The following is a 25,000-nucleotide window of genomic DNA, read 5'->3' on the forward strand; positions in this document are numbered from 1 at the left end:
TCTTTCTAAAACACCTTGATAACAATAAAGCACATACGAAGAAGCAACTCCAGTGCAAACGCAGCGAGAAGCAACACTCAATTAAATAAAATAAAAAAACAAACAAATGTATATATAAAGATCGTTAAAAACCCAAGACTTGAAGAGGCGGGAAGGTAACCGAAAAAGTAGACAATTGGGTTAGGAACAAGTTACAAAACTCACATTGATGTAGCAAAAAAAGAACAAAAAAGGCTGCAACACCGATGCTTTGCTTGATATCCTTTTTATATTAATAAATATATTATAATGCTATAATAATATGGTCATTCTGTGAGTTTTGGAAAACACGAAAGTTCTGTGTACAAAATAGTACGAATATTCGATAAATGAGATTTTGTGAGTGAAGCTTATTATGCCAACACCAATAATGATGAAAATAGTGATAATAATAATTTAAAAAACAAGAAAAACGGAGTGTGTGTGTGCAAATAATAACACACACGCAAAGTGATAGCGTGACCGTGCAGCAAGACATACAAAGACGGTGTATGCTACATATAATGTGGTTTGCAAGATGGAAGATATTAATGTAGGCGGGATTGTGGTTGGGGGTGTTGGTGGGTGGGGGGTGGGTAGGGGTGTTGCAAGGACGGATTTTATCCCAGTCTTTCTGAAGACACAGGATCAATAAATTTGAATTTATTGCCTTGTCTCAAGCTTGGGTCAGTTTTATTCTTTCGCTTTTTTTTTTCTTCTTTTAGCGATATTCATCTTTTCTTTTCCTTTCTTTGTTCTGCCCGTTGCTGTTGTGAACAATCGATATACTTGTTTGAAAACGAGGTTAGAGCTTCCCCGTTTTCTTTTGTCTTATGGCACCAACAAACATATATAATTCGGTTTTCCGACTATCACTACAGTGGAAACCTCGAACTCATTCAGTAAAATGCATATATATATACTATTAACAAAAACAGTAAAATAGAAAATAAATAATTCAAATTAATTCATATAAATCATATTCATATCAGTATACCAAACACTGTAAATTCACACATTGTCTTTAATGGGTAAATTCATTTTAAAAATGCATCGTTACATTTCTGTTATATTCGTTAAAAACAGTACTAAAAACAAAACAAAAATACACAACCAAGCACCAAATTTCTTTCTTTTAAATATATAGAAACTACAGCTAACTCCTCCCGTCACTGGAGACGAGGAAACAGACAATGGGAAAAGGAGATAAGTGACAATTAAAAAAATATCTTTCGGTTCTGAACTAAAGACACATTTTCGCAAACTTCATATACACTTCAATATCTAAATATATACCTAGATATCCATCCTCCTTTTCCCACTTCCTATATCCCATATCCATTCTTTTGGTGACAGGAGGGGATGTAAAAAAAAAAAAAGAAAAAAAAAATAACACGGGTTGGTTAGACCAAAGGCATGAATCGTAAGGTCACAACATGCCTGGGCCGAGCCGTCTGCCCTGGGCTTGGCGAGGGGCCAGGCCGGAGACAGAGGCCCGAAGACACAGTCGTCGTTTAGCTTCACGTCCCAGGAGATGTCCCCTAAATCCTGAGACGCAAGGGTAAACAGAACGCCTGCTGAGAACTACTCTTTGTTTCTGTTTTTCTCTTTTGCGTTAAATGTTGAACACTGTGATAAAAAATATATATTTATAAATATGTTTGTATATAATATGTGTGTGTATATTATCCCTTTCGAGTTATAAAGTTTCCCACTAACAGTACAGAAAGCAGACTATTGTCTTCGTTCGTTTTGATTGAGAAAAATGCTACAGTCTTATTCTAGATTATAAAAATAAGTAAAAATGGCATGGGATGTAACAACTTCAAAAGCACTTCGTCGAAATGTCACATACAAGAATATTACAGCTGCTCTGCTTATAATCTTCAAGTGTATACTTTTTTCCTTACTTATTGAAGTAATCACAGCTTAAGCATTTCCTACTGTAGAAACACTGGAGAATCAGTCTTAAGGCAGTCAACATCACAGGTTAAATGAGCATTACTGTGCAAAAATAAAAGGAATCATTAATATCTAACATGACCTTTTACTTGGACCATGTAAGGCGGTTTGTCTTCATAGATTAAACGTTTTTTTTCTCATTAAGTCCATTTGTTTACGGAAGTCTCACACTCACTCAACTATGGGGAGGTAAAACTTGTGCTCCTTGGGTTTGGGTGCGTTTTCCTTTGCTCTGTAGTTCGAGGCGCGGGTGTCGAGCAGGGAGGCGGGGCACGGGGTCACGATCTGCCACTCTCCCCGCCGAGTGATGGTGGCGTCCCTCCAGGGGTCGTACTCGGAGTGGAAGGTGATGGAAGATGCGTTGCCACGCCCTCTCGTCACTCGCTGCTCCACGCGGTTGGTGGCCGAGCTGCTCGAGGACACTCGCCTCTGCTCGCTCTGTTGCTGATGGTTGGCGGACCACTTGCGGTACTCCTCTTGGCTGCTGCCGGCGATGTGTGAGGAATGAGTGGCGCCGTGAGACGTGGAGGAGGAGGAAGAGCCATCGACCTTGGTGCTGCCTCGGAGGTCTAGAGCTTCTGCTTGTCGGAGGGAAGAAGCCATCTCTCGTGTTGTAGCTGTGGATTCTCCTTTGCCGACTTCGAGACCTAAGTTGATGTTGCTCTTTGATGTGGCCTTCTTGATACCTGAAGAACGTGTGGTTGTTTCCATCTTACTGGAATCCTCAGCCAAGGAGAAAGAGGACTGGTTATGGCGACCACGACCAGTAGGGGTTGTTGCAGGAGTGGGAGATTTTTCTTTTGTCCCTCTGGCATGGGACGTACTCAGCGAAGAAGCTTCAAGCTTGGCCTCAGCAGATGAAATTTTACGTTCTTCAGTAGTGGACTTGACACTGGTAGCCCTGGACTCGGCACGTGTGGCTGACTTTGTTTCTCGGCTTTCTTTGGTTATGACTCGGGTGACTTTACGCCCATCAGCTGTGTACGACTCGACTGTCCTCACATCTCTGTTAGTACTGGTGTCACTCTTTGCAGAGCTGGACTTCTGAATGGAGGAGGATTCTTCTGTCTTGGAGGTTACAGATTCCGATGCTAACTTAGTTGCCATGGATTCTCCAGACTTCAGCACTACAGTGTCACGTCGGATCTTTCCACTACTTCCAGCTACACTAACTTGTGATTGCTGAACCTCTGCTTTTCCATTAACAACAGCGCTTTCTCTCCTGGATCCTGTAAACTCTCCCTCGAGCTTTAGACTGTCTTCGTATTTCGTGGGTGAGACTCTGTCTCCCACGCCTGGAGATGATCGTCGCCGACCTTCAAAGTCTCCCTCTATCTTCAGGTTGTCGGGATAACGCTTCTGAGGTAGTCGTTCACCTGCTCCTGGACTACCTTTGGGACGACCTGCAAAGTCACCTTCGACCTTGAGGTTATCAGGGTATCTTTTCTGTGGCAGTCTTTCACCAGCACCTGGGCTCTCTTTGGTCTTACCCTCAAAGCTTCCATCTAACTTAAGGTTATCTGGGTACCGTTTCTGAGGAAGTCTTTCACCTGTTCCAGGACTTTCTTTTGCACGTCCATCCATACTCCCTTCCATCTTGAGATTGTCAGGATGCCTCTTCTGAGGAAGACGTTCACCCTTTCCAGGTGATCCTCTTCTCCTGCCTTCGAAGTCGCCCTCCATTTTGAGATTATCATCATATTTGTAAGGCGGTGGTCGCTCTCCAACTCCAGGTCCTTCTTTAGGTCTACCTTCGAAGGGCCCAGTCACACTCAAGTTATCTTTTGGCTTCTTAACATCCGCTCGGTCTCCTTTAATAGGGCTAATGTTCGGAGATTGTGCATAGAACTCTCCTTCCATCTTCAGGTTGTCTTCATGTTTCTTGACTTGTGCTCTTTCGCCCTTTACTTTGAAAGTTTCGTTTCTTTTCACGCCATCTTTAGCAGGTGTACTTGTCCTCTGGAATCCCTCGAAAGTCCCTTCCATTTTCAGATGATCTTCGTGTTTCCGGATTTCAACTCGTTCTCCTTTGAAGGTTGCAGCACTCTTCCTCCTTCCTTCGAAAGAGCCTTCCATTCTCAGAGAGTCTTCATGCTTCTTAATCTCAGCTCTTTCACCTCTCACAACCGAAGAGGTTTCCTTTGTTATTTCAAGCTTTCCTTCCATCTTCAAGTTGTCTTCATGTTTCTTTATCTCAGCACGCTCACCCTTTGTCACCGCAGACTTCCGAGTGGTTCTAAACTCACCTTCTGTCTTCAGGTTATCCTTAGGCTTCTTCACATCTGCTCTTTCACCCTTGGCAGCTGCAGCAGATTTCCTTCGTCCTTCAAATGATCCTTCCATTTTCAATGTATCTTCATGCTTCTTGATATGTGCTCTTTCCCCCCTTCCGATGCTTTCCTCTTTTGTGAAGGTCATGTCACCCTCAAGTTTTAATGAATCCTCATGCTTTTTGATAGTTGCTCGTTCACCCTTGATTACAGAAGTTTTCTTTTCAATATTCATATCACCCTCCATCTTTAGATTGTCCTTGTGTTTCTTTACTTCTGCCCGTTCTCCGCGCAACACTGCAGACTTTTTCTTTCCTTCGAATTCTCCGTCGATTTTAAGGGTGTCCTTGTGTTTCTTTATCTCTGCTCTCTCTCCCTTAGTCACCATTTCCTTCTTAGTGATCAGCATGTCTCCCTCCATTTTCAAAGTATCCTCATACTTTTGAGTTGTGGCTCTTTCTCCTTTAGTAGCAAATGTCTTCTTTGTTATTTCTAAATCTCCTTCCATCTTCAAATTGTCTGCATGTCTGCTGATCTCTGCCCTCTCTCCTCTTGTAGCAGCTTCTTCACGAATGAATGTCATATCACCTTCCATTTTCAAGTTATCAGTGTGTTTATGAACTTCTGCACGCTCGCCTCGTTTAACTGCGGATACATGTCGACCCTCAAAGCTGCCTTCCATCTTCAGAGAATCTTCATGTTTCTTGATTGTTGCTCGTTCTCCCCTCAGTGGACTATCTTCGAGTGGTTTCCCTTCAAAGGTACCTTCCATCTTCAGATTATCTGGATGTTTCTTGACAGGTGCACGCTCTCCTCGTGGTGCTTCTTCTGTGGGCTTTCCCTCAAATTCTCCATCAGGTTTAAGATGATCAGGATGACGTACAATGGATGCTCGATCTCCCTTAAGAGGTGCCAACTCATGTGGACGTCCAGCAAAATCTCCTTCTAGATGGAGGTTATCACTGTGTTTCTTAATTTCAGCTCGAACACCTTTGTGGATCTTGTATGCATCCTTTTGCAATGTCTCAAGGTGGTATTTTCCTTCAATAGTCAGATTGTCCTTGTGCTTAACTGCTTGAGAGCGCTGTACCTGATGAAGCTGGTAGTCATCAGTGAAATGCGTTTTACCAATGAACTCTCCTTCTTGTTTTAAGTTGTCTGAGTGTCTGTACACCTCCTGCCGCACTCCACTTACAACTGGATAATCATAGTGTGTACTTGATTGGCCAATCCATTCACCTTCCATGTGCAGATTATCTTCTAGCTTCCTAATATGGGCTCTGTCACCAACAAGAGGCTGTTGATCCCTTGGCCGTCCCATGAAATCTCCTTCTGGCCTGAGATTGTCGGGATGTTTCTTGACTGGAGCTCTTTCTCCACGAGGAATATCTTCAGGTGATGGAGCATAGAAGTCTCCATCCATTCGAAGATTGTCTGGGTGTTTCTTGACTGGGGCTCTTTCTGCGTATGGAGCATCTTCACGAGGCTTTCCTTCAAAGTCTCCAACCATTCTGAGATTGTCAGGATGTTTCTTGACTGGAGCCCTCTCACCACGAGGAGCATCTCCAGGAGTTGGAGCATAGAAGTCTCCATCCATTCGAAGGTTGTCGGGATGTTTCTTGACTGGAGCCCTCTCTGCATATGGAGCATCTTCACGAGGCTTTCCTTCAAAGTCTCCAACCATCCTAAGATTGTCAGGATGTTTCTTGACTGGAGCCCGTTCACCTCGAGGAGCATCTCCAGGAGTTGGAGCATAGAAGTCTCCATCCATTCGGAGGTTGTCAGGATGTTTCTTGACTGGAGCCCTCTCTGCATAAGGAGCATCTTCACGAGGCTTTCCTTCAAAGTCTCCAACCATTCTGAGGTTATCAGGGTGCTTCTTGATTGGAGCCCGTTCACCACGAGGAGCATCTCCAGGAGTTGGAGCGTAGAAGTCTCCATCCATTCGGAGGTTGTCAGGATGTTTCTTGACTGGAGCCCTCTCTGCATATGGAGCATCTTCACGAGGCTTTCCTTCAAAGTCTCCAACCATTCTGAGGTTATCAGGGTGCTTCTTGATTGGAGCCCGTTCACCACGAGGAGCATCTTCTGGGGTAGGAGCATAGAACTGTCCATCCATTCTAAGATTATCTTCATGTTTCTTCACAGTTACTCTTTCACCGATCTTAACTTCTTCATGTTCTTTGCCAATGAATTCTCCTACCATATGAAGATTGTCTTCTCTACGTACAATTTCTGCTCTTTCACCCCGAGTAAAAACATGTTCCTCTTCCTTTCCTTCGAACTTCCCAGTCATGCGAAGGTTGTCTGGATGACGTTTTACAGGGGCTCTTTCACCCTTAGGAGCATCTTCTGGAACTGGAGCGTAGAAATCACCATCCATTCGAAGGTTGTCAGGATGTCTCCTCACTGGAGCTCTCTCTCCCACTGTGACTTGTTCGTATTCTTTACCAATAAATTCTCCCTCCATTCGCAGATTGTCTTCTCGGCGAACAACATCAACCCTCTCTCCGCGCTTGAAGATGAATTCCTCTTCTTTACCAATGAACTCACCAGACATTTGCAAGTTATCAGGATGACGTTTCACTGGTGCTCTCTCACCACGAGGTGCATCTTCAGGTGTTGGAGCATAGAAGTCTCCATCCATTCGGAGGTTGTCAGGATGTTTCTTGACTGGAGCTCTTTCTGCATATGGAGCATCTTCACGAGGCTTTCCTTCAAAGTCTCCAGCCATCCTAAGATTGTCAGGATGTTTCTTGATTGGAGCCCTTTCGCCACGAGGAGCATCTCCAGGAGTTGGAGCGTAGAAGTCTCCATCCATTCGGAGGTTGTCAGGATGTTTCTTGACTGGAGCCCTCTCTGCATAAGGAGCATCTTCACGAGGCTTTCCTTCAAAGTCTCCAACCATTCTGAGATTGTCAGGGTGCTTCTTGATTGGAGCCCGTTCACCACGAGGAGCATCTCCAGGAGTTGGAGCGTAGAAGTCTCCATCCATTCGGAGGTTGTCAGGATGTTTCTTGACTGGAGCCCTCTCTGCAAATGGAGCATCTTCACGAGGCTTTCCTTCAAAGTCTCCAACCATTCTGAGGTTATCAGGGTGCTTCTTGATTGGAGCCCGTTCACCACGAGGAGCATCTCCAGGAGTTGGAGCGTAGAAGTCTCCATCCATTCGGAGGTTGTCAGGATGTTTCTTGACTGGAGCCCTCTCTGCATATGGAGCATCTTCACGAGGCTTTCCTTCAAAGTCTCCAACCATTCTGAGGTTATCAGGGTGCTTCTTGATTGGAGCCCGTTCGCCTCGAGGAGCATCTCCAGGAGTTGGAGCGTAGAAGTCTCCATCCATTCGGAGGTTGTCAGGATGTTTCTTGACTGGAGCCCTCTCTGCATATGGAGCATCTTCACGAGGCTTTCCTTCAAAGTCTCCAACCATTCTGAGGTTATCAGGGTGCTTCTTGATTGGAGCCCGTTCGCCTCGAGGAGCATCTCCAGGAGTTGGAGCGTAGAAGTCTCCATCCATTCGGAGGTTGTCAGGATGTTTCTTGACTGGAGCCCTCTCTGCATATGGAGCATCTTCACGAGGCTTTCCTTCAAAGTCTCCAACCATTCTGAGGTTATCAGGGTGCTTCTTGATTGGAGCCCGTTCGCCTCGAGGAGCATCTCCAGGAGTTGGAGCGTAGAAGTCTCCATCCATTCGCAGGTTGTCAGGATGTTTCTTGACTGGAGCTCTCTCTGCATATGGAGCATCTTCACGAGGCTTTCCTTCAAAGTCTCCAACCATTCTGAGGTTGTCAGGATGTTTCTTGACTGGAGCCCGTTCACCTCGAGGAGCATCTTCTGGAGTAGGAGCATAGAAGTCTCCATCCATTCGGAGGTTATCTGGGTGTTTCTTGACTGGAGCCCTCTCTGCATATGGAGCTTCTTCACGAGGCTTTCCTTCAAAGTCCCCGACCATCTTAAGATTGTCAGGATGTTTCTTGATGGGAGCCCTTTCTCCTCTCGTGACTTGCTCGTATTCCTTTCCAATGAATTCTCCCTCCATACGAAGATTATCTTCTCGGCGAACAACTTCCACTCTCTCTCCTCGCTTGATAGTGTATTCTTCTTCCTTGCCAATGAAGTCTCCAGTCATGCGTAAGTTATCTGGATGACGTTTTACAGGTGCTCTTTCACCACGAGGGGCATCTTCTGGGGTAGGGGCATAGAAGTCTCCATCCATTCGGAGGTTGTCAGGATGTTTCTTGACTGGAGCCCTCTCTGCATATGGAGCATCTTCACGAGGCTTCCCTTCAAAGTCTCCAACCATCTTGAGATTGTCAGGATGTTTCTTGATTGGGGCCCTCTCTCCTACTGTCACTTGCTCATACTCCTTACCAATGAATTCTCCCTCCATGCGAAGGTTGTCCTCACGCCGAACAACTTCCACTCTCTCTCCTCGCTTGATAGTATATTCTTCTTCCTTGCCAATGAAGTCTCCAGTCATGCGTAAGTTATCCGGATGACGTTTTACAGGGGCTCTCTCACCACGAGGTGCATCCTCAGGCGATGGTGCATAGAAGTCTCCATCCATACGGAGATTGTCAGGATGTTTCTTGACTGGAGCCCTCTCTGCATATGGAGCATCTTCACGAGGCTTTCCTTCAAAGTCTCCAACCATTCTGAGGTTGTCAGGATGTTTCTTGACTGGAGCCCGTTCACCTCGAGGAGCATCTTCTGGGGTAGGAGCATAGAAGTCTCCATCCATTCGGAGGTTGTCTGGGTGTTTCTTAGCTGGTTCTCTTTGAGCATATGGAGCATCTTCACGAGGCTTTCCTTCAAAGTCTCCAACCATCCTAAGATTGTCAGGATGTTTCTTGATTGGAGCCCTTTCGCCACGAGGAGCATCTCCAGGAGTTGGAGCATAGAAGTCTCCATCCATTCGGAGGTTGTCGGGATGTTTCTTGACTGGAGCTCTTTCTGCATATGGAGCATCTTCACGAGGCTTTCCTTCAAAGTCTCCAACCATCTTAAGATTGTCAGGATGTTTCTTGATTGGAGCCCGTTCACCTCGAGGAGCATCTCCAGGAGTTGGAGCATAGAAGTCTCCATCCATTCGGAGGTTGTCGGGATGTTTCTTGACTGGAGCCCTCTCTGCATATGGAGCATCTTCACGAGGCTTTCCTTCAAAGTCTCCAACCATCCTAAGATTGTCAGGATGTTTCTTCACAGGAGCCCTTTCACCACGGGGAGCATCTTCTGGGGTAGGAGCATAGAATTCTCCATCCATTCGGAGGTTGTCAGGATGTTTCTTAGCTGGTTCTCTTTGAGCATATGGAGCATCTTCACGAGGCTTTCCTTCAAAGTCTCCAACCATCCTAAGATTGTCAGGATGTTTCTTGACTGGAGCCCGTTCACCTCGAGGAGCATCTTCTGGAGTAGGAGCATAAAAGTCTCCATCCATTCGGAGGTTGTCGGGATGTTTCTTGACTGGAGCTCTTTCTGCATATGGAGCATCTTCACGAGGCTTTCCTTCAAAGTCTCCAACCATCTTAAGATTGTCAGGATGTTTCTTGATTGGAGCCCGTTCACCTCGAGGAGCATCTCCAGGAGTTGGAGCGTAGAAGTCTCCATCCATTCGAAGATTGTCTGGGTGTTTCTTGACTGGAGCCCTCTCTGCATATGGAGCATCTTCACGAGGCTTTCCTTCAAAGTCTCCAACCATCTTAAGATTGTCAGGATGTTTCTTGACTGGAGCCCGTTCACCTCGAGGAGCATCTTCTGGAGTAGGAGCATAGAAGTCTCCATCCATTCGGAGGTTGTCAGGATGTTTCTTAGCTGGTTCTCTTTGAGCATATGGAGCATCTTCACGAGGCTTTCCTTCAAAGTCTCCAACCATCCTAAGATTGTCAGGATGTTTCTTGACTGGAGCCCGTTCACCTCGAGGAGCATCTTCTGGAGTAGGAGCATAAAAGTCTCCATCCATTCGGAGGTTGTCGGGATGTTTCTTGACTGGAGCTCTTTCTGCATATGGAGCATCTTCACGAGGCTTTCCTTCAAAGTCTCCAACCATCTTAAGATTGTCAGGATGTTTCTTGATTGGAGCCCGTTCACCTCGAGGAGCATCTCCAGGAGTTGGAGCGTAGAAGTCTCCATCCATTCGAAGATTGTCTGGGTGTTTCTTGACTGGAGCCCTCTCTGCATATGGAGCATCTTCACGAGGCTTTCCTTCAAAGTCTCCAACCATCTTAAGATTGTCAGGATGTTTCTTGACTGGAGCCCGTTCACCTCGAGGAGCATCTTCTGGAGTAGGAGCGTAGAAGTCTCCATCCATTCGGAGGTTGTCAGGATGTTTCTTAGCTGGTTCTCTTTGAGCATAAGGAGCATCTTCACGAGGCTTTCCTTCAAAGTCTCCAACCATCCTAAGATTGTCAGGATGTTTCTTGATTGGAGCCCGTTCACCTCGAGGAGCATCTCCAGGAGTTGGAGCATAGAAGTCTCCATCCATTCGGAGATTGTCAGGGTGTTTCTTGACTGGAGCTCTCTCTGCATAAGGAGCATCTTCACGAGGCTTTCCTTCAAAGTCTCCAACCATCTTAAGATTGTCAGGATGTTTCTTGACTGGAGCCCGTTCACCTCGAGGAGCATCTTCTGGGGTAGGAGCATAGAAGTCTCCATCCATTCGGAGGTTGTCAGGATGTTTCTTGACTGGAGCCCTCTCTGCATATGGAGCATCTTCACGAGGCTTTCCTTCAAAGTCTCCAACCATCTTAAGATTGTCAGGATGTTTCTTGACTGGAGCCCGTTCACCTCGAGGAGCACCTTCTGGGGTAGGAGCATAGAAGTCTCCATCCATTCGGAGGTTATCGGGATGTTTCTTAACTGGCTCTCTCTGAGCATATGGAGCATCTTCACGAGGCTTTCCTTCAAAGTCTCCAACCATCTTAAGATTGTCAGGATGTTTCTTGATTGGAGCTCTTTCGCCACGAGGGGCATCTCCAGGAGTTGGAGCATAGAAGTCTCCATCCATTCGGAGGTTGTCAGGATGTTTCTTGACTGGAGCCCTCTCTGCATATGGAGCATCTTCACGAGGCTTTCCTTCAAAGTCTCCAACCATCTTAAGATTGTCAGGATGTTTCTTGACTGGAGCCCGTTCACCTCGAGGAGCACCTTCTGGGGTAGGAGCATAGAAGTCTCCATCCATTCGGAGGTTATCGGGATGTTTCTTAACTGGCTCTCTCTGAGCATATGGAGCATCTTCACGAGGCTTTCCTTCAAAGTCTCCAACCATCTTAAGATTGTCAGGATGTTTCTTGATTGGAGCTCTTTCGCCACGAGGGGCATCTCCAGGAGTTGGAGCATAGAAGTCTCCATCCATTCGGAGGTTGTCAGGATGTTTCTTGACTGGAGCCCTCTCTGCATATGGAGCATCTTCACGAGGCTTCCCTTCAAAGTCTCCAACCATCTTGAGATTGTCAGGATGTTTCTTGATTGGGGCCCTCTCTCCTACTGTCACTTGCTCATACTCCTTACCAATGAATTCTCCCTCCATGCGAAGGTTGTCCTCACGCCGAACAACTTCCACTCTCTCTCCTCGCTTGACAGTGTACTCTTCTTCCTTGCCAATGAAGTCTCCTGTCATGCGTAAGTTATCTGGATGACGTTTTACAGGGGCTCTCTCACCACGAGGTGCATCCTCAGGCGATGGTGCATAGAAGTCTCCATCCATACGGAGATTGTCAGGGTGTTTCTTGACGGGAGCTCTCTGAGCATAAGGGGCTTCTTCACGTGGTTTCCCTTCAAAATCTCCGACCATCTTAAGATTATCAGGATGTTTCTTGACTGGAGCTCTTTCTCCTATGGTGACCTGCTCATACTCTTTCCCAATAAACTCTCCTTCCATTCGAAGATTGTCCTCACGCCTAACAACTTCTACTCTCTCTCCTCGCTTAATAGTATACTCTTCTTCTTTACCAGTGAAGTCTCCTGTCATACGAAGATTATCTGGGTGGCGTTTTACTGGTGCTCTTTCTCCTCTGGGAGCATCTTCTGGGGTAGGGGCATAAAAGTCTCCATCCATTCGAAGGTTGTCTGGGTGTTTCTTGACTGGAGCCCTCTCTGCATATGGAGCATCTTCACGTGGCTTTCCTTCAAAGTCTCCAACCATTCTGAGGTTGTCAGGATGTTTCTTGATTGGAGCTCTTTCACCTCGAGGAGCATCTCCAGGAGTTGGAGCATAGAAATCTCCATCCATTCGGAGGTTGTCGGGATGTTTCTTCACAGGAGCTCTCTCTGCATATGGAGCATCTTCACGAGGCTTTCCTTCGAAATCTCCAACCATTTTCAGATTGTCAGGATGTTTCTTGACTGGAGCCCTTTCGCCACGAGGAGCATCTTCCGGAGAAGGAGCATAAAAGTCTCCATCCATTCGAAGGTTGTCTGGATGTTTCTTCACAGGAGCTCTCTGAGCATAAGGAGCATCTTCACGAGGCTTTCCTTCAAAGTCTCCAACCATTTTAAGGTTGTCAGGATGTTTCTTGATTGGAGCTCTTTCACCTCGAGGAGCATCTCCGGGAGTTGGAGCATAGAAATCTCCATCCATTCGGAGGTTGTCAGGATGTTTCTTGACTGGAGCCCTCTCTGCATATGGAGCATCTTCACGAGGCTTTCCTTCAAAGTCTCCAACCATCTTAAGATTGTCAGGATGTTTCTTGACTGGAGCCCGTTCACCTCGAGGAGCATCTTCTGGGGTAGGAGCATAAAAGTCTCCATCCATTCGAAGGTTGTCTGGGTGCCTCTTGACTGGAGCTCTCTCAGCATAAGGAGCATCTTCACGAGGTTTTCCCTGGAAGTCTCCTCCTAGCTTAAGGTTATCAGGATGTTTCTTCACAGGAGCTCTTTCACCACGAGGAGCATCTCCAGGAGTTGGAGCGTAGAAGTCTCCATCCATTCGGAGGTTGTCAGGATGTTTCTTGACTGGAGCCCTCTCTGCATATGGAGCATCTTCACGAGGCTTCCCTTCAAAGTCTCCAACCATCTTGAGATTGTCAGGATGTTTCTTGATTGGGGCCCTCTCTCCTACTGTCACTTGCTCATACTCCTTACCAATGAATTCTCCCTCCATGCGAAGGTTGTCCTCACGCCGAACAACTTCCACTCTCTCTCCTCGCTTGATAGTGTACTCTTCTTCTTTGCCAATGAAGTCTCCAGTCATGCGTAAGTTATCCGGATGACGTTTTACAGGGGCTCTCTCACCACGAGGTGCATCCTCAGGCGATGGTGCATAGAAGTCTCCATCCATACGGAGATTGTCAGGGTGTTTCTTGACTGGAGCTCTTTCTGCATATGGAGCATCTTCACGAGGCTTTCCTTCAAAGTCTCCAACCATTTTGAGGTTGTCAGGATGTTTCTTGACTTGAGCCCTCTCTCCAATTGTTACCTGTTCATACTCTTTCCCAATAAACTCTCCCTCCATGCGAAGGTTGTCCTCACGTCGAACAACTTCAACTCTCTCACCTCGCTTGATAGTGTATTCTTCTTCCTTGCCAATAAAGTCTCCAGTCATGCGTAAGTTATCCGGATGACGTTTTACAGGTGCTCTTTCACCACGAGGAGCATCTTCTGGGGTAGGGGCATAGAAGTCTCCATCCATTCGAAGGTTATCTGGGTGCTTCTTAACTGGAGCTCTTTCTGCATATGGAGCATCTTCACGAGGCTTTCCTTCAAAGTCTCCAACCATCTTTAAGTTGTCAGGATGTTTCTTGACTGGAGCCCTCTCTCCAATTGTTACCTGTTCATATTCTTTGCCAATAAATTCTCCTTCCATTCGGAGATTGTCTTCACGACGCACAATTTCAACTCTCTCTCCTCGCCTAGTAACATACTCTTCTTCCTTGCCAATAAAATCTCCGGTCATGCGTAGGTTATCTGGATGACGTTTTACAGGTGCTCTCTCACCACGAGGTGCATTTTCAGGGGTTGGGGCATAGAAGTCTCCATCCATTCGAAGATTGTCTGGGTGTTTCTTCACAGGAGCTCTCTCAGCATAAGGAGCATCTTCACGAGGTTTTCCTTGGAAGTCTCCTCCTAGCTTAAGGTTATCAGGATGTTTCTTAACAGGTGCTCTTTCTCCACGTGGAGCATCCTCAGGACTAGGAGCATAGAAATCTCCATCCATCCGAAGATTGTCTGGGTGCCTCTTGACTGGAGCTCTCTCAGCATAAGGAGCATCTTCACGGGGTTTTCCTTGGAAGTCTCCTCCTAGCTTAAGGTTATCAGGATGTTTCTTAACAGGTGCTCTTTCTCCACGTGGAGCATCCTCAGGACTAGGAGCATAGAAATCTCCATCCATCCGAAGATTGTCTGGGTGCCTCTTGACTGGAGCTCTCTCAGCATAAGGAGCATCTTCACGAGGTTTTCCTTGGAAGTCTCCTCCTAGCTTAAGGTTATCAGGATGTTTCTTAACAGGTGCTCTTTCTCCACGTGGAGCATCCTCAGGACCAGGAGCATAAAAGTCTCCATCCATTCGAAGATTGTCTGGATGTCTTTTTACTGGTGCTCTTTCACCTACAATAACTTCTTCATATTCCTTACCTATGAATTCTCCTTCCATGCGTAAGTTGTCTTCACGGCGTACAACCTCTACTCTCTCTCCTCGTACAATTCTGTAATCTTCTTCTTTACCTTGGAAGTCTCCAGTCATCTTTAGGTTGTCAGGATGGCGTTTGACAGGGGCTCTTTCCCCTCTTGGAGCTTCACCTGGTTTTGGAGCTTGGAAGTCTCCTTCCATTCGCAAATTGTCTGGGTGTCTCTTAACTGGTGCTCGTTCTCCAATAGTCACTTCTTCATATTCTTTACCAATGAAGTCTCCTTGCATTCGAAGATTATCCTCATGTCTTACAACTTTGCTTCTTTCTCCCTTGAACTGCTGATATTCAGTTTCTTTTCCTGTAAAGCTTCCCTCCATTCTCAGATTATCTTCGTGCCTTGTAATCTCAACTCTCTCCCCTTTGAATGTTACCTGCTCCTTTTTCTCCATATTGAAATCGCCTTCCATGTGCAGTTGGTCTGTATGTCGAATGACTTTGGCCCTCTCACCTCGAAGTGGAGCTTCATCATGAGGCTTCCCTTCGAAATCTCCTTGAAGTTTTAAGTTGTCAGGATGCTTTTTGATTGGAGCTCTCTCCCCCTTTACCGGGCTCTTGCTCCTCTCCCTCATTGTGTGTGTGCCTTCCATCTTCAGGTTATCTTCATGCTTCTTTATAGCTGCCCTGTCTCCTTTAGGTGCTGGTTCCCTTGGTTTCCCTTCAAAGTCTCCTTCCACCTTTAAGTTATCTGGATGTTTCTTGGTTTTGGCTCTTTCACCCTTTGTTGGGCTTCGACCTCTGGGTTTTGGCTCAAAGTCTCCCTCAATTTTTAGATTGTCTGGATGCTTTTTGATCGCTGCTCGCTCACCTTTAGGAGCAGCTTCAGGCGACTTCCCGAGAAAATCTCCCTCGACCTTAAGGTTGTCAGGATGCTTCTTAGTTGGTACTCGCTCTCCTTTTGTTGGACTTCTGCTTCGTTCCATGCCCTCGAAGGTCCCTTCCATTTTTAGATTATCAGGATGACGTTTGATCATGGATCGTTCACCCTTGACAGGGCTCCGGCTTCGGGAACGCCCTGCGAATTCACCCTCCATCCTGAGATTATCAGGATACCTTTGGATGGGTTCTCTTTGGCCAACAGGAGCTCCCTCTTCTGGGCGACCTTCAAAATCACCAGATAGCTTTAAGTTATCTGGATATCGCTTCATTGGCGCCCTGTCACCCATTGGTACTCCATCCTGAGGTTTCCCTTCAAAGTCACCTTCAAGTTTCAAGTTGTCAGGATATTTCTTCATTGGTGCTCTCTCTCCCAGAGGAGCACCTTCTGGTGACTTTCCTTCAAAGTTTCCTTCCAGTTTCAGGTTGTCAGGATGTCGCTTGGCTGGTGCTCTTTCACCCTTCACTGGTGAAGTATCCTTGGTAAGTCCTTCCATGACACCTTCCATTCTAAGGTTGTCCTCATGCCTGATGACCTGGCTCCTCTCAGTCTGTTGATATGACTGGTATTCGTCGCTGGACCTGTTCATGTACATTTCTCCCTCTAGCTTGGTCCAGGTCTTCTTCCTTTGTAACTTGGGCCTGTCGCCCGCTCTCTCAATGTATTCACTTTGCGAGGAGGTTTTCATCGTTTCCATCTCACCCTCGAGCCTGATGTTGTCCTGGTGCACAACGCGCTCCGAGTGTGAGATGGATTCGTGCTTCTGGAAAGACTCTTTGCTGGAAGTGACACTGGTGAACTCCCCGTCGACTTTCAGAGAATCTTGGTAGCGCTTTACATCGGCTCGATCTCCCTGGACAACAGTGTATTGGTCTTTACTTGTGCTGACACCTGTGGAAGCAAAGGGAGCTGTTGTTAAAGAATGTTATTATGTGTGTGCCTGTGTGTGTGTGTGTGTGCTAAACGTATTGATATAGATATATGCCGACCTATAAGGAAAGGATAGCTAGAAAACAAAGCTATTAAGTTTTAACCATTTCACACAGAGATATGTAGATAAGATATCGTCACTCGTCTCAATGTCAAAGCTGTCGTGTTTTTCATTTTGAAGAGATTTTCAACGGGACAGCGCCCCTTAAGGCACGGTCAGACTACCCGAAGATTCGTGAAATCCGGCGATTTTGAATGGAATTTGCCCATCGATGGACCCACTTCACTGGTCATTCGACCACACGTTCGATGCGATGGAAACCCACTTGTCCATCGATGGACGAATGGGAAAATAGCACACGTTGAGAATCTATAGTATGCATGTTATATATTTCTTTTCATTTCGAAGTATAAATATAATTACATATTTAAAATGAAATCAGAGTTATTGATATTTAGTTTTACATCATTATTTACATTTGAATTTAAGCTAAAGTACGAATAAAAAGTAAAAACAAAAGCATTGACCATGGATTCTCATTTGACTGACGAATATAAACAAACGCATAGCGGTCACGATTTGTTTTGATGCCGCGATTCCACTGAGCGAAGCCAATGGTTCTTTTCGCAGTGTGAACACCACGGATGGGTGGGTTGGTTCCAGCCCACAGAAAATCGCTGGATTTCAGTGAAATCTATGGGTAGTCTGACCGTACTTTTATGGAAACAATAAAAAACACTCACCCTCGAAATCGCCAGACGGAGCTAGGTTGTCCTGTGGTCTCCTGACGGCCGCGCGGTCGCCAACGCCCGGTGAGGTCTTGTCCGGAGCGATGAAGTCTCCTTCTGGTCTTAAGTTATCCGAGGGTCTCTTGACGTCTGCTCGGTCTCCCTTGCCCGGGGAGGTCTTCTCTTTCCCGGTGAAGTCTCCTTCGGTTCTCAAATTGTCTGTAGGTTTTCTGACATCTGCTCGGTCTCCCTTGCCGGGTGAAGTCTTCTCGGGGGCGGTGAAGTCACCTTGGGGTCTCAGGTTGTCCGTGGGCCTTTTGACGTCGGCTCGGTCGCCCTTGCCCGGGGAGGTCTTCTCGGGGTAGTAGAGGTCGCCTTGGAGTTTGAGGTTATCTGCTCTTTTGCCTGATGTCAGAGCATGGCCAGATACTGTCATGTATTCTACTTTCTCTGTGCTTTTTCCTGTCGAAAGCAGAAGAGGTGAAGTTAATATTTGTGCTTCAAATTCTGGATGATACACAACAAAGAGAAATGAGAATTTAAAAGGATAATAAGATAAAAAGATAAAGAAAATCTAAAGGATAAAGATAAACAATAATAAAAAAATAAAAAAAAAACATGAAAGATGTAGAACAGAGAAAAAATAAAGAACAAAGAAAAGATAAAATTAAGATGAATAAAAATAAAAAGGTTAAAAAGAAAGCTATATGAAACAACAAATATAAAAAAAAAATTTGAAGACAAAAAAGGGAAATGACCTTGAAAAATAAAGCAAAAAAAAAAAATAATAATAAAATAGACAAATAATAATAACAATACAAGACAAAAAAAAAAAAAAAAAAAAACTATTACACATAAATATATACATTACAAGTTTCCTCTTCCTCACCGAAGTAATCTCCCTTGCCCAACTGGAGGCTGGAAACGTCTTGGCGAGTTCTGTTCACTGTTCCGTCGACTACGTGTTGGCCGGCTGTGACGCGCGACTCTGAAAGGCGATTGAACGGATGAACAGGGTGCTTGGCGGATAGATGGATAGATGGGAGGAGATAGATGGATAGGTGGATAGATGGGAGGAGATAGATGGATAGGTGGATAGATGGGAGGAGATAGATGGATAGGTGGGAGGAGATAGATGGATAGGTGGGAGGAGATAGATGGGTAGGTGGGAGGAGATAGATGGATAGATGGGAGGAGATAGATGGATAGATGGGAGGAGATAGATGGATAGATGGAAGGAGATAGATGGGTAGGTGGGAGGAGATAGATGGGTAGGTGGGAGGAGATAGATGGATAGATGGGAGGAGATAGATGGGTAGGTGGGAGGAGATAGATGGGTAGGTGGGAGGAGATAGATGGATAGATGGGAGGAGATAGATGGGTAGGTGGGAGGAGATAGATGGGTAGGTGGGAGGAGATAGATGGATAGATGGGAGGAGATAGATGGATAGATGGGAAGAAATAGATGGGTAGGTGGGAGAAGATAGATGGGTAGGTGGGTGGAGATAGATGGATAGGTGGGAGGAGATAGATGGGTAGGTGGGAGGAGATAGATGGGTAGGTGGGAGGAGATAGATGGATAGATGGGAGGAGATAGATGGGTAGGTGGGAGGAGGTAGATGGGTAGATGGGAGGAGATAGATGGATAGATGGGAGGAGATAGATGGGTAGATGGGAGTAGATAGATGGATAGATGGGAGGATATAGATGGGTAGTTGGGACGCGACAGATGGATAGGTGTGATCAGATACATGGATAGATGGGAGGAGCTACACGGGTAGATGGGAGCAGGTAGATGGGTAGGTGGGTGGAGATAGATGGATAGATGGATGGTGAGATAGATGGATAGATAAATTGGTGGAGATAGATGGATAGATGGAAGGAGATAGATGGATAGATGGGAGGAGATAGATGGATAGATGGGAGGAGATAGATGGATAGATAGGAGGAGATAGATGGATAGATGGGAGGAGATAGATGGATAGATGGGAGGAGATAGATGGATAGATGGGAGGAGACATGGGTAGGTGGGAGGAGACAGATGGGTAGGTGGGAGGAGATAGATGGGTAAGTGGGAGGAGATAGATGGGTAGGTGGGAGGTGATAGATGGGTAGGTGGGAGGAGACAGATGGGTAGGTGGGAGGAGATAGATGGATAGATGGGAGGAGATAGATGGATAGATGGGAGGAGATAGATGGATAAATGGGAGGAGATAGATGGGTAGGTGGGAGGAGATAGATGGATAGATGGGTAGGTGGGAGGAGATAGATGGATAGATGGGAGGAGATAGATGGGTAGGTGGGAGGAGATAGATGGATAGATGGGAGGAGATAGATGGATAGATGGGAGGAGATAGATGGATAGATGGAAGGAGATAGATGGATAGATGGGAGGAGATAGATGGATAGATGGGAGGAGATAGATGGATACGTGTGAGGAGATAGATGGATAGATGCCAGGAGATAGATGGCTAGATGGGAGGAGATAGATGGGTAGGTGGGTGGACATAGATGGATAGATGGGAGGAGATAGATGGATAGATGGGAGGAGATAGATGGATAGATGGGAGGAGATAGATAGATAGATGGGAGGAGATAGATGAGTAGATGCGAGGAGATAGATGGATACATAAGAGGAGATAGATGGGTACGTGGGAGGAGATAGATGGATAGATGGGAGGAGATAGATGGATAGGTGGGAGGAGACATGGGTAGGTGGGAGGAGACAGATGGGGAGGTGGGAGGAGATAGATGGGTAAGTGGGAGGAGATAGATGGGTAGGTGGGAGGTGATAGATGGGTAGGTGGGAGGAGACAGATGGGTAGGTGGGAGGAGATAGATGGGTAGGTGGGAGGAGACAGATGGGTAGGTGGGAGGAGATAGATGGATAGATGGGAGGAGATAGATGGATAGATGGGAGGAGACAGATGGGTAGGTGGGAGGAGACAGATGGGTAGGTGGGAGGAGATAGATAGATAGATGGGAAGAAATAGATGGGTAGGTGGGTAAGTAAGGACGTCCTATAGGTTGGTGGGTAAGAGAGAGAGAGAGAGAAGGGGCGGGAGGGAGAGGGAGAGAGAGAGAGAGAGAGAATGAGAGAGATGGAGAGAAGTAATCTCCCTTGCCCAACTGGAGGCTGGAAACGTCTTGGCGAGTTCTGTTCACTGTTCCGTCGACTACGTGTTGGCCGGCTGTGACGCGCGACTCTGAAAGGCGATTGAACGGATGAACAGGGTGCTTGGCGGATAGATGGATAGATGGGAGGAGATAGATGGATAGGTGGATAGATGGGAGGAGATAGATGGGTAGGTGGATAGATGGGAGGAGATAGATGGGTAGGTGGGAGGAGATAGATGGATAGATGGGAGGAGATAGATGGGTAGGTGGGAGGAGATAGATGGATAGATGGGAGGAGATAGATGGATAGGTGGGAGGAGATAGATGGATAGGTGGGAGGAGATAGATGGATAGATGGGAGGAGATAGATGGGTAGGTGGGAGGAGATAGATGGATAGATGGGAGGAGATAGATGGATAGGTGGGAGGAGATAGATGGGTAGGTGGGAGGAGATAGATGGATAGATGGGAGGAGATAGATGGGTAGGTGGGAGGAGATAGATGGGTAGGTGGGAGGAGATAGATGGATAGATGGGAGGAGATAGATGGATAGATGGGAAGAAATAGATGGGTAGGTGGGAGAAGATAGATGGGTAGGTGGGTGGAGATAGATGGATAGGTGGGAGGAGATAGATGGGTAGGTGGGAGGAGATAGATGGGTAGGTGGGAGGAGATAGATGGATAGATGGGAGGAGATAGATGGGTAGGTGGGAGGAGGTAGATGGGTAGATGGGAGGAGATAGATGGGTAGGTGGGAGGAGATAGATGGATAGATGGGAGGAGATAGATGGATAAATGGGAGGAGATAGATGGGTAGGTGGGAGGAGATAGATGGATAGATGGGTAGGTGGGAGGAGATAGATGGATAGATGGCAGGAGATAGATGGATAGATGGAAGGAGATAGATGGATAGATGGGAGGAGATAGATGGATAGATGGGAGGAGATAGATGGATAGATAAGAGGACATAGATGTATAGATGGGAGGTGATAGATGGGTAGGTGGGAGGAGACAGATGGATAGGTGTGAGGAGATAGATGGATAGATGGGAGGAGATAGATGGGTAGATGGGAGGAGATAGATGGGTAGGTGGGTGGAGATAGATGGATAGATGGGAGGAGATAGATGGATAGATGGGAGGAGATAGATGGATAGATGGGAGGAGATAGATAGATAGATGGGAGGAGATAGATGGGTAGATGGGAGGAGATAGATGGATAGATAGGAGGAGATAGATGGGTAGGTGGGAGGAGATAGATGGATAGATGGGAGGAGATAGATCGATGGATGGGAGGAGATACATGGGTAGGTGGGAGGAGCCAGATGGGTAGGTGGGAGGAGATAGATGGGTAAGTGGGAGGAGATAGATGGGTAGGTGGGAGGTGATAGATGGGTAGGTGGGAGGAGACAGATGGGTAGGTGGGAGGAGATAGATGGGTAGGTGGGAGGAGACAGATGGGTAGGTGGGAGGAGATAGATGGATAGATGGGAGGAGATAGATGGATAGATGGGAGGAGACAGATGGGTAGGTGGGAGGAGACAGATGGGTAGGTGGGAGGAGATAGATAGATAGATGGGAAGAAATAGATGGGTAGGTGGGTAAGTAAGGACGTCCTATAGGTTGGTGGGTAAGAGAGAGAGAGAGAGATGGGGAGAGGGAGAGAGAGAGAGAGAGAGATGGGGAGAGCGAGAGAGAGAGAGAGAGAGAGAGAGAGAGAGAGAGAGAGAGAGAGAGAGAGAGAGAAAGAGAGAGCGATGGAGAGAGAGAGAGAGAAAGAGAGAGCGATGGGGAGAGAGAGAGAGAGAAAGATTGTTAGTTAGGTAGATAGACCGATATGTAAATGTCGGTAGCTAGAATGGTAAGAAGATCTGATTGATAGACAGAGTGAAATATAGAGTGACTGACTGATTCAAAGAAAAAAATAAACATAAATATATACACAGAACGCATGCATAGAGTCTATAGCACACAGCATACACACACACATACTATCTTGCCTATAATATAATTTAAAAACGTACACGCAGATACTTTTATAAACGCATTACACAGCACACACAACTTATTACGTAGCAAGGATAACTAAACAAGCATACGCACACACACACACACACACATATACACACACACACACACACACATATATGTATATATATATATATATATATATATATATATATATATATATATATATATACACACACACACACACACACACACACACACACACACACACACACACACACATAAAAACATATTCAATCGCGCAAACAAACCAATACATGCAGCCAAGCCCTGGCGGCAATGCAAGCACACGCACTCACACAGAACAGGTAGTTAAGCAGGTAATACAAGCGGGCGATGAGTAAGAACACGTGACGCGGCCTCCCGGTTACCTGGCGGCGTGCGGTGGCGCCGCCGCCCACCTGGACACGCGCGTGTTACCTGAGCTAATCTGCTGGCTGGCCATCGTCGCCTCCCGCCTCGACGTCTCCTCGCTGTGGGAGACCTGGAGGCTCTGCGAGACGTTCTGCTCGCTCGACGAGATGTGCTGTCTCGTGGAGGAGAACTCCTGGCTCGCCGACGAGATCTGTTGGTTCGACTGCGACACCTGTTCGCTGGTCGAGGACGACATCTGCTGGCTCGTTGATGACGTCTGCGAAACCCTTTCGCTGGTCGACGACATTTTTTGGCTCATGGAGGACATCTGTTGGCTCACCGAAGATGACTCCTGGCTCGAGAGGGATACCTGTTGTTGCTGCTCCTTCGAGGCGAGTCTTTCTGAGACGCTCAGGTCCTGTCCGCGCTGGTGCTCTATCGAAGCGACCTGGCTCTCACGCCCCTGCTGCTCTATCATCTGCTGCTCTGTCATCTGCTGACTCTCCATGGACGACGACAGCTGCCGACTCTCGCTCTGCTTCACCATCTTCACCTCCTGCGACACGCTCTTCTTCTGCTGCGACATGCTCCTGCTCTCCGAGGACTCCTTCCTGCTGCTGCTGCTGCTTCGGTAGTCGCGCGAGCTCTGTCCGGAGACGCTGAAGCTCTCCTCCGTACTCGACACCTTCTTCGAGGACGAGGACGAGCGCTGTTCCTTGACCATCGAGGTAGAAGAAGAGGAGGACACGTGCGAGGAAGAGACCGACTTCGAAACGTGGGACGAGGACGAGGCTGCCATCGAGGACGACTTCGATTCATTTTTCGAGATACTGAGCGAGTCCGAATCTGTGGCTGCTCGGCGGGCGGAGGAGGAACCAAAAGGGAAAGGAAGGGAACGAAACAAAAGTGAAATAATGGAAATAAAAGAACAGAAAAAATAAACTAATTCAAAAAAGCAAACTAAAGAAATAGTGTAAAAATAAACTGAATATTTCATTGAAAATGATGGTAAAATTAACATTTATAAACATTCAAAATATAAATGGGAAGTAAACAAATATATATATATATATATATATATATATATATATATATATATATATATATATATATATATATATATATATATATAAGAAAACATAAAGAAATAAAGAAAACTAATCCAAAATATAAAAAATAACCCAAAAATACAGACAGCAGATAATTAAAACAGGTGAGACAAATAGATTTAAATTATAAATGAAAATAATACTAAAATCAATCTTCCTCTTGCAGACGCTTCCTCTTCCTCTGTCGCATTTCTTTTATTTTCTTCGCTATTTCTTCTTCCGTTCTAGGTCTCCTTTTCCTTTCTTTTTTTTTTTTCTTTTTTATTAATCTCTTTCATTGCGCATATTTTTCCTCACTGCTTTCTAAACTCATTAGCCCCCCCCCCCCCACCTCTCTTCAAACCCTCAAATCTGTCGCTAAGTGCAGCTGTTGAATTATTTAATTTATTGATTTCATTTTAGAGCCACAACTGTATATGATTCCCCGTCATACTCTCTCTCTCTATCTCTCTCTCTCTCTCTTTCTCTCTATCTCTCTCTCTCCCTCTATCTATATATTTATCTTTCTCTCTCTCTCTCTCTCTCTCTCTCTCTCTCTCTCTCTCCCTCTATCTATCTTTCTTCCTCTCTCTTTCTCTTTCTTTCTCTAACATATATATGAACATTCATCACTCCCCATGCCCCCCTTCCCCTTCCCTGCCTCCCCACCATCTATGTTCACTCAAAATCCTTCCCCACTTCCCCCTCCTTCATCCTCTCCCCCCTCCTTCTTAACTCACAACCCCTTTCCTCTCCCTTCATTCACACTCCCCTCTTCTTCTCCTAACTCCTTTCTCTCTATTCACAACCAGCCTGCTCCCTCCCTCCTCCCCATTCACAACTCCCATTTCCCCCCCCCCCCCATTCACAACCCGCTCCTCCCATCCCTCCTCCCTTCTCCCCATTCACAACCCCCTCCTCCCTCCCCCACTTCACAACCCGCTCCACGCCTCCTCTCTCTCCTCCTCCCTATTCACAACCCCCCTCCTCCCATCCTTCCTCCCTCCTCCC

The 25,000-nt window shown here is 46.4% G+C and overlaps 1 protein-coding gene across 1 annotated transcript in view; it reads right to left on the reverse strand.

Annotated features, from left to right (window-relative positions):
* LOC113812895 (uncharacterized) overlaps window positions 1–25,000 on the reverse strand; it is an 80,064-nt gene that overhangs the window by 86 nt on the left and 54,978 nt on the right. Inside the window, exons 5-9 of the mRNA XM_070136913.1 lie at window positions 22,968–23,753; window positions 20,511–20,611; window positions 18,295–18,559; window positions 17,421–17,867; window positions 1–16,637 (exon numbers count right to left, since the gene is read on the reverse strand). The exon at window positions 1–16,637 is cut by the window's left edge and continues 86 nt beyond it. Of these exons, the coding sequence (XP_069993014.1) occupies window positions 2,152–16,637; window positions 17,421–17,867; window positions 18,295–18,559; window positions 20,511–20,611; window positions 22,968–23,753 (16,085 nt within the window). The 3' untranslated portion in view covers window positions 1–2,151. The remainder of the gene's footprint in view (window positions 16,638–17,420; window positions 17,868–18,294; window positions 18,560–20,510; window positions 20,612–22,967; window positions 23,754–25,000) is intronic.

Source organism: Penaeus vannamei, chromosome 2 (genome assembly GCF_042767895.1).
Source record: "Penaeus vannamei isolate JL-2024 chromosome 2, ASM4276789v1, whole genome shotgun sequence".
Classification (NCBI taxonomy): Eukaryota; Metazoa; Arthropoda; class Malacostraca; order Decapoda; family Penaeidae; genus Penaeus; species Penaeus vannamei.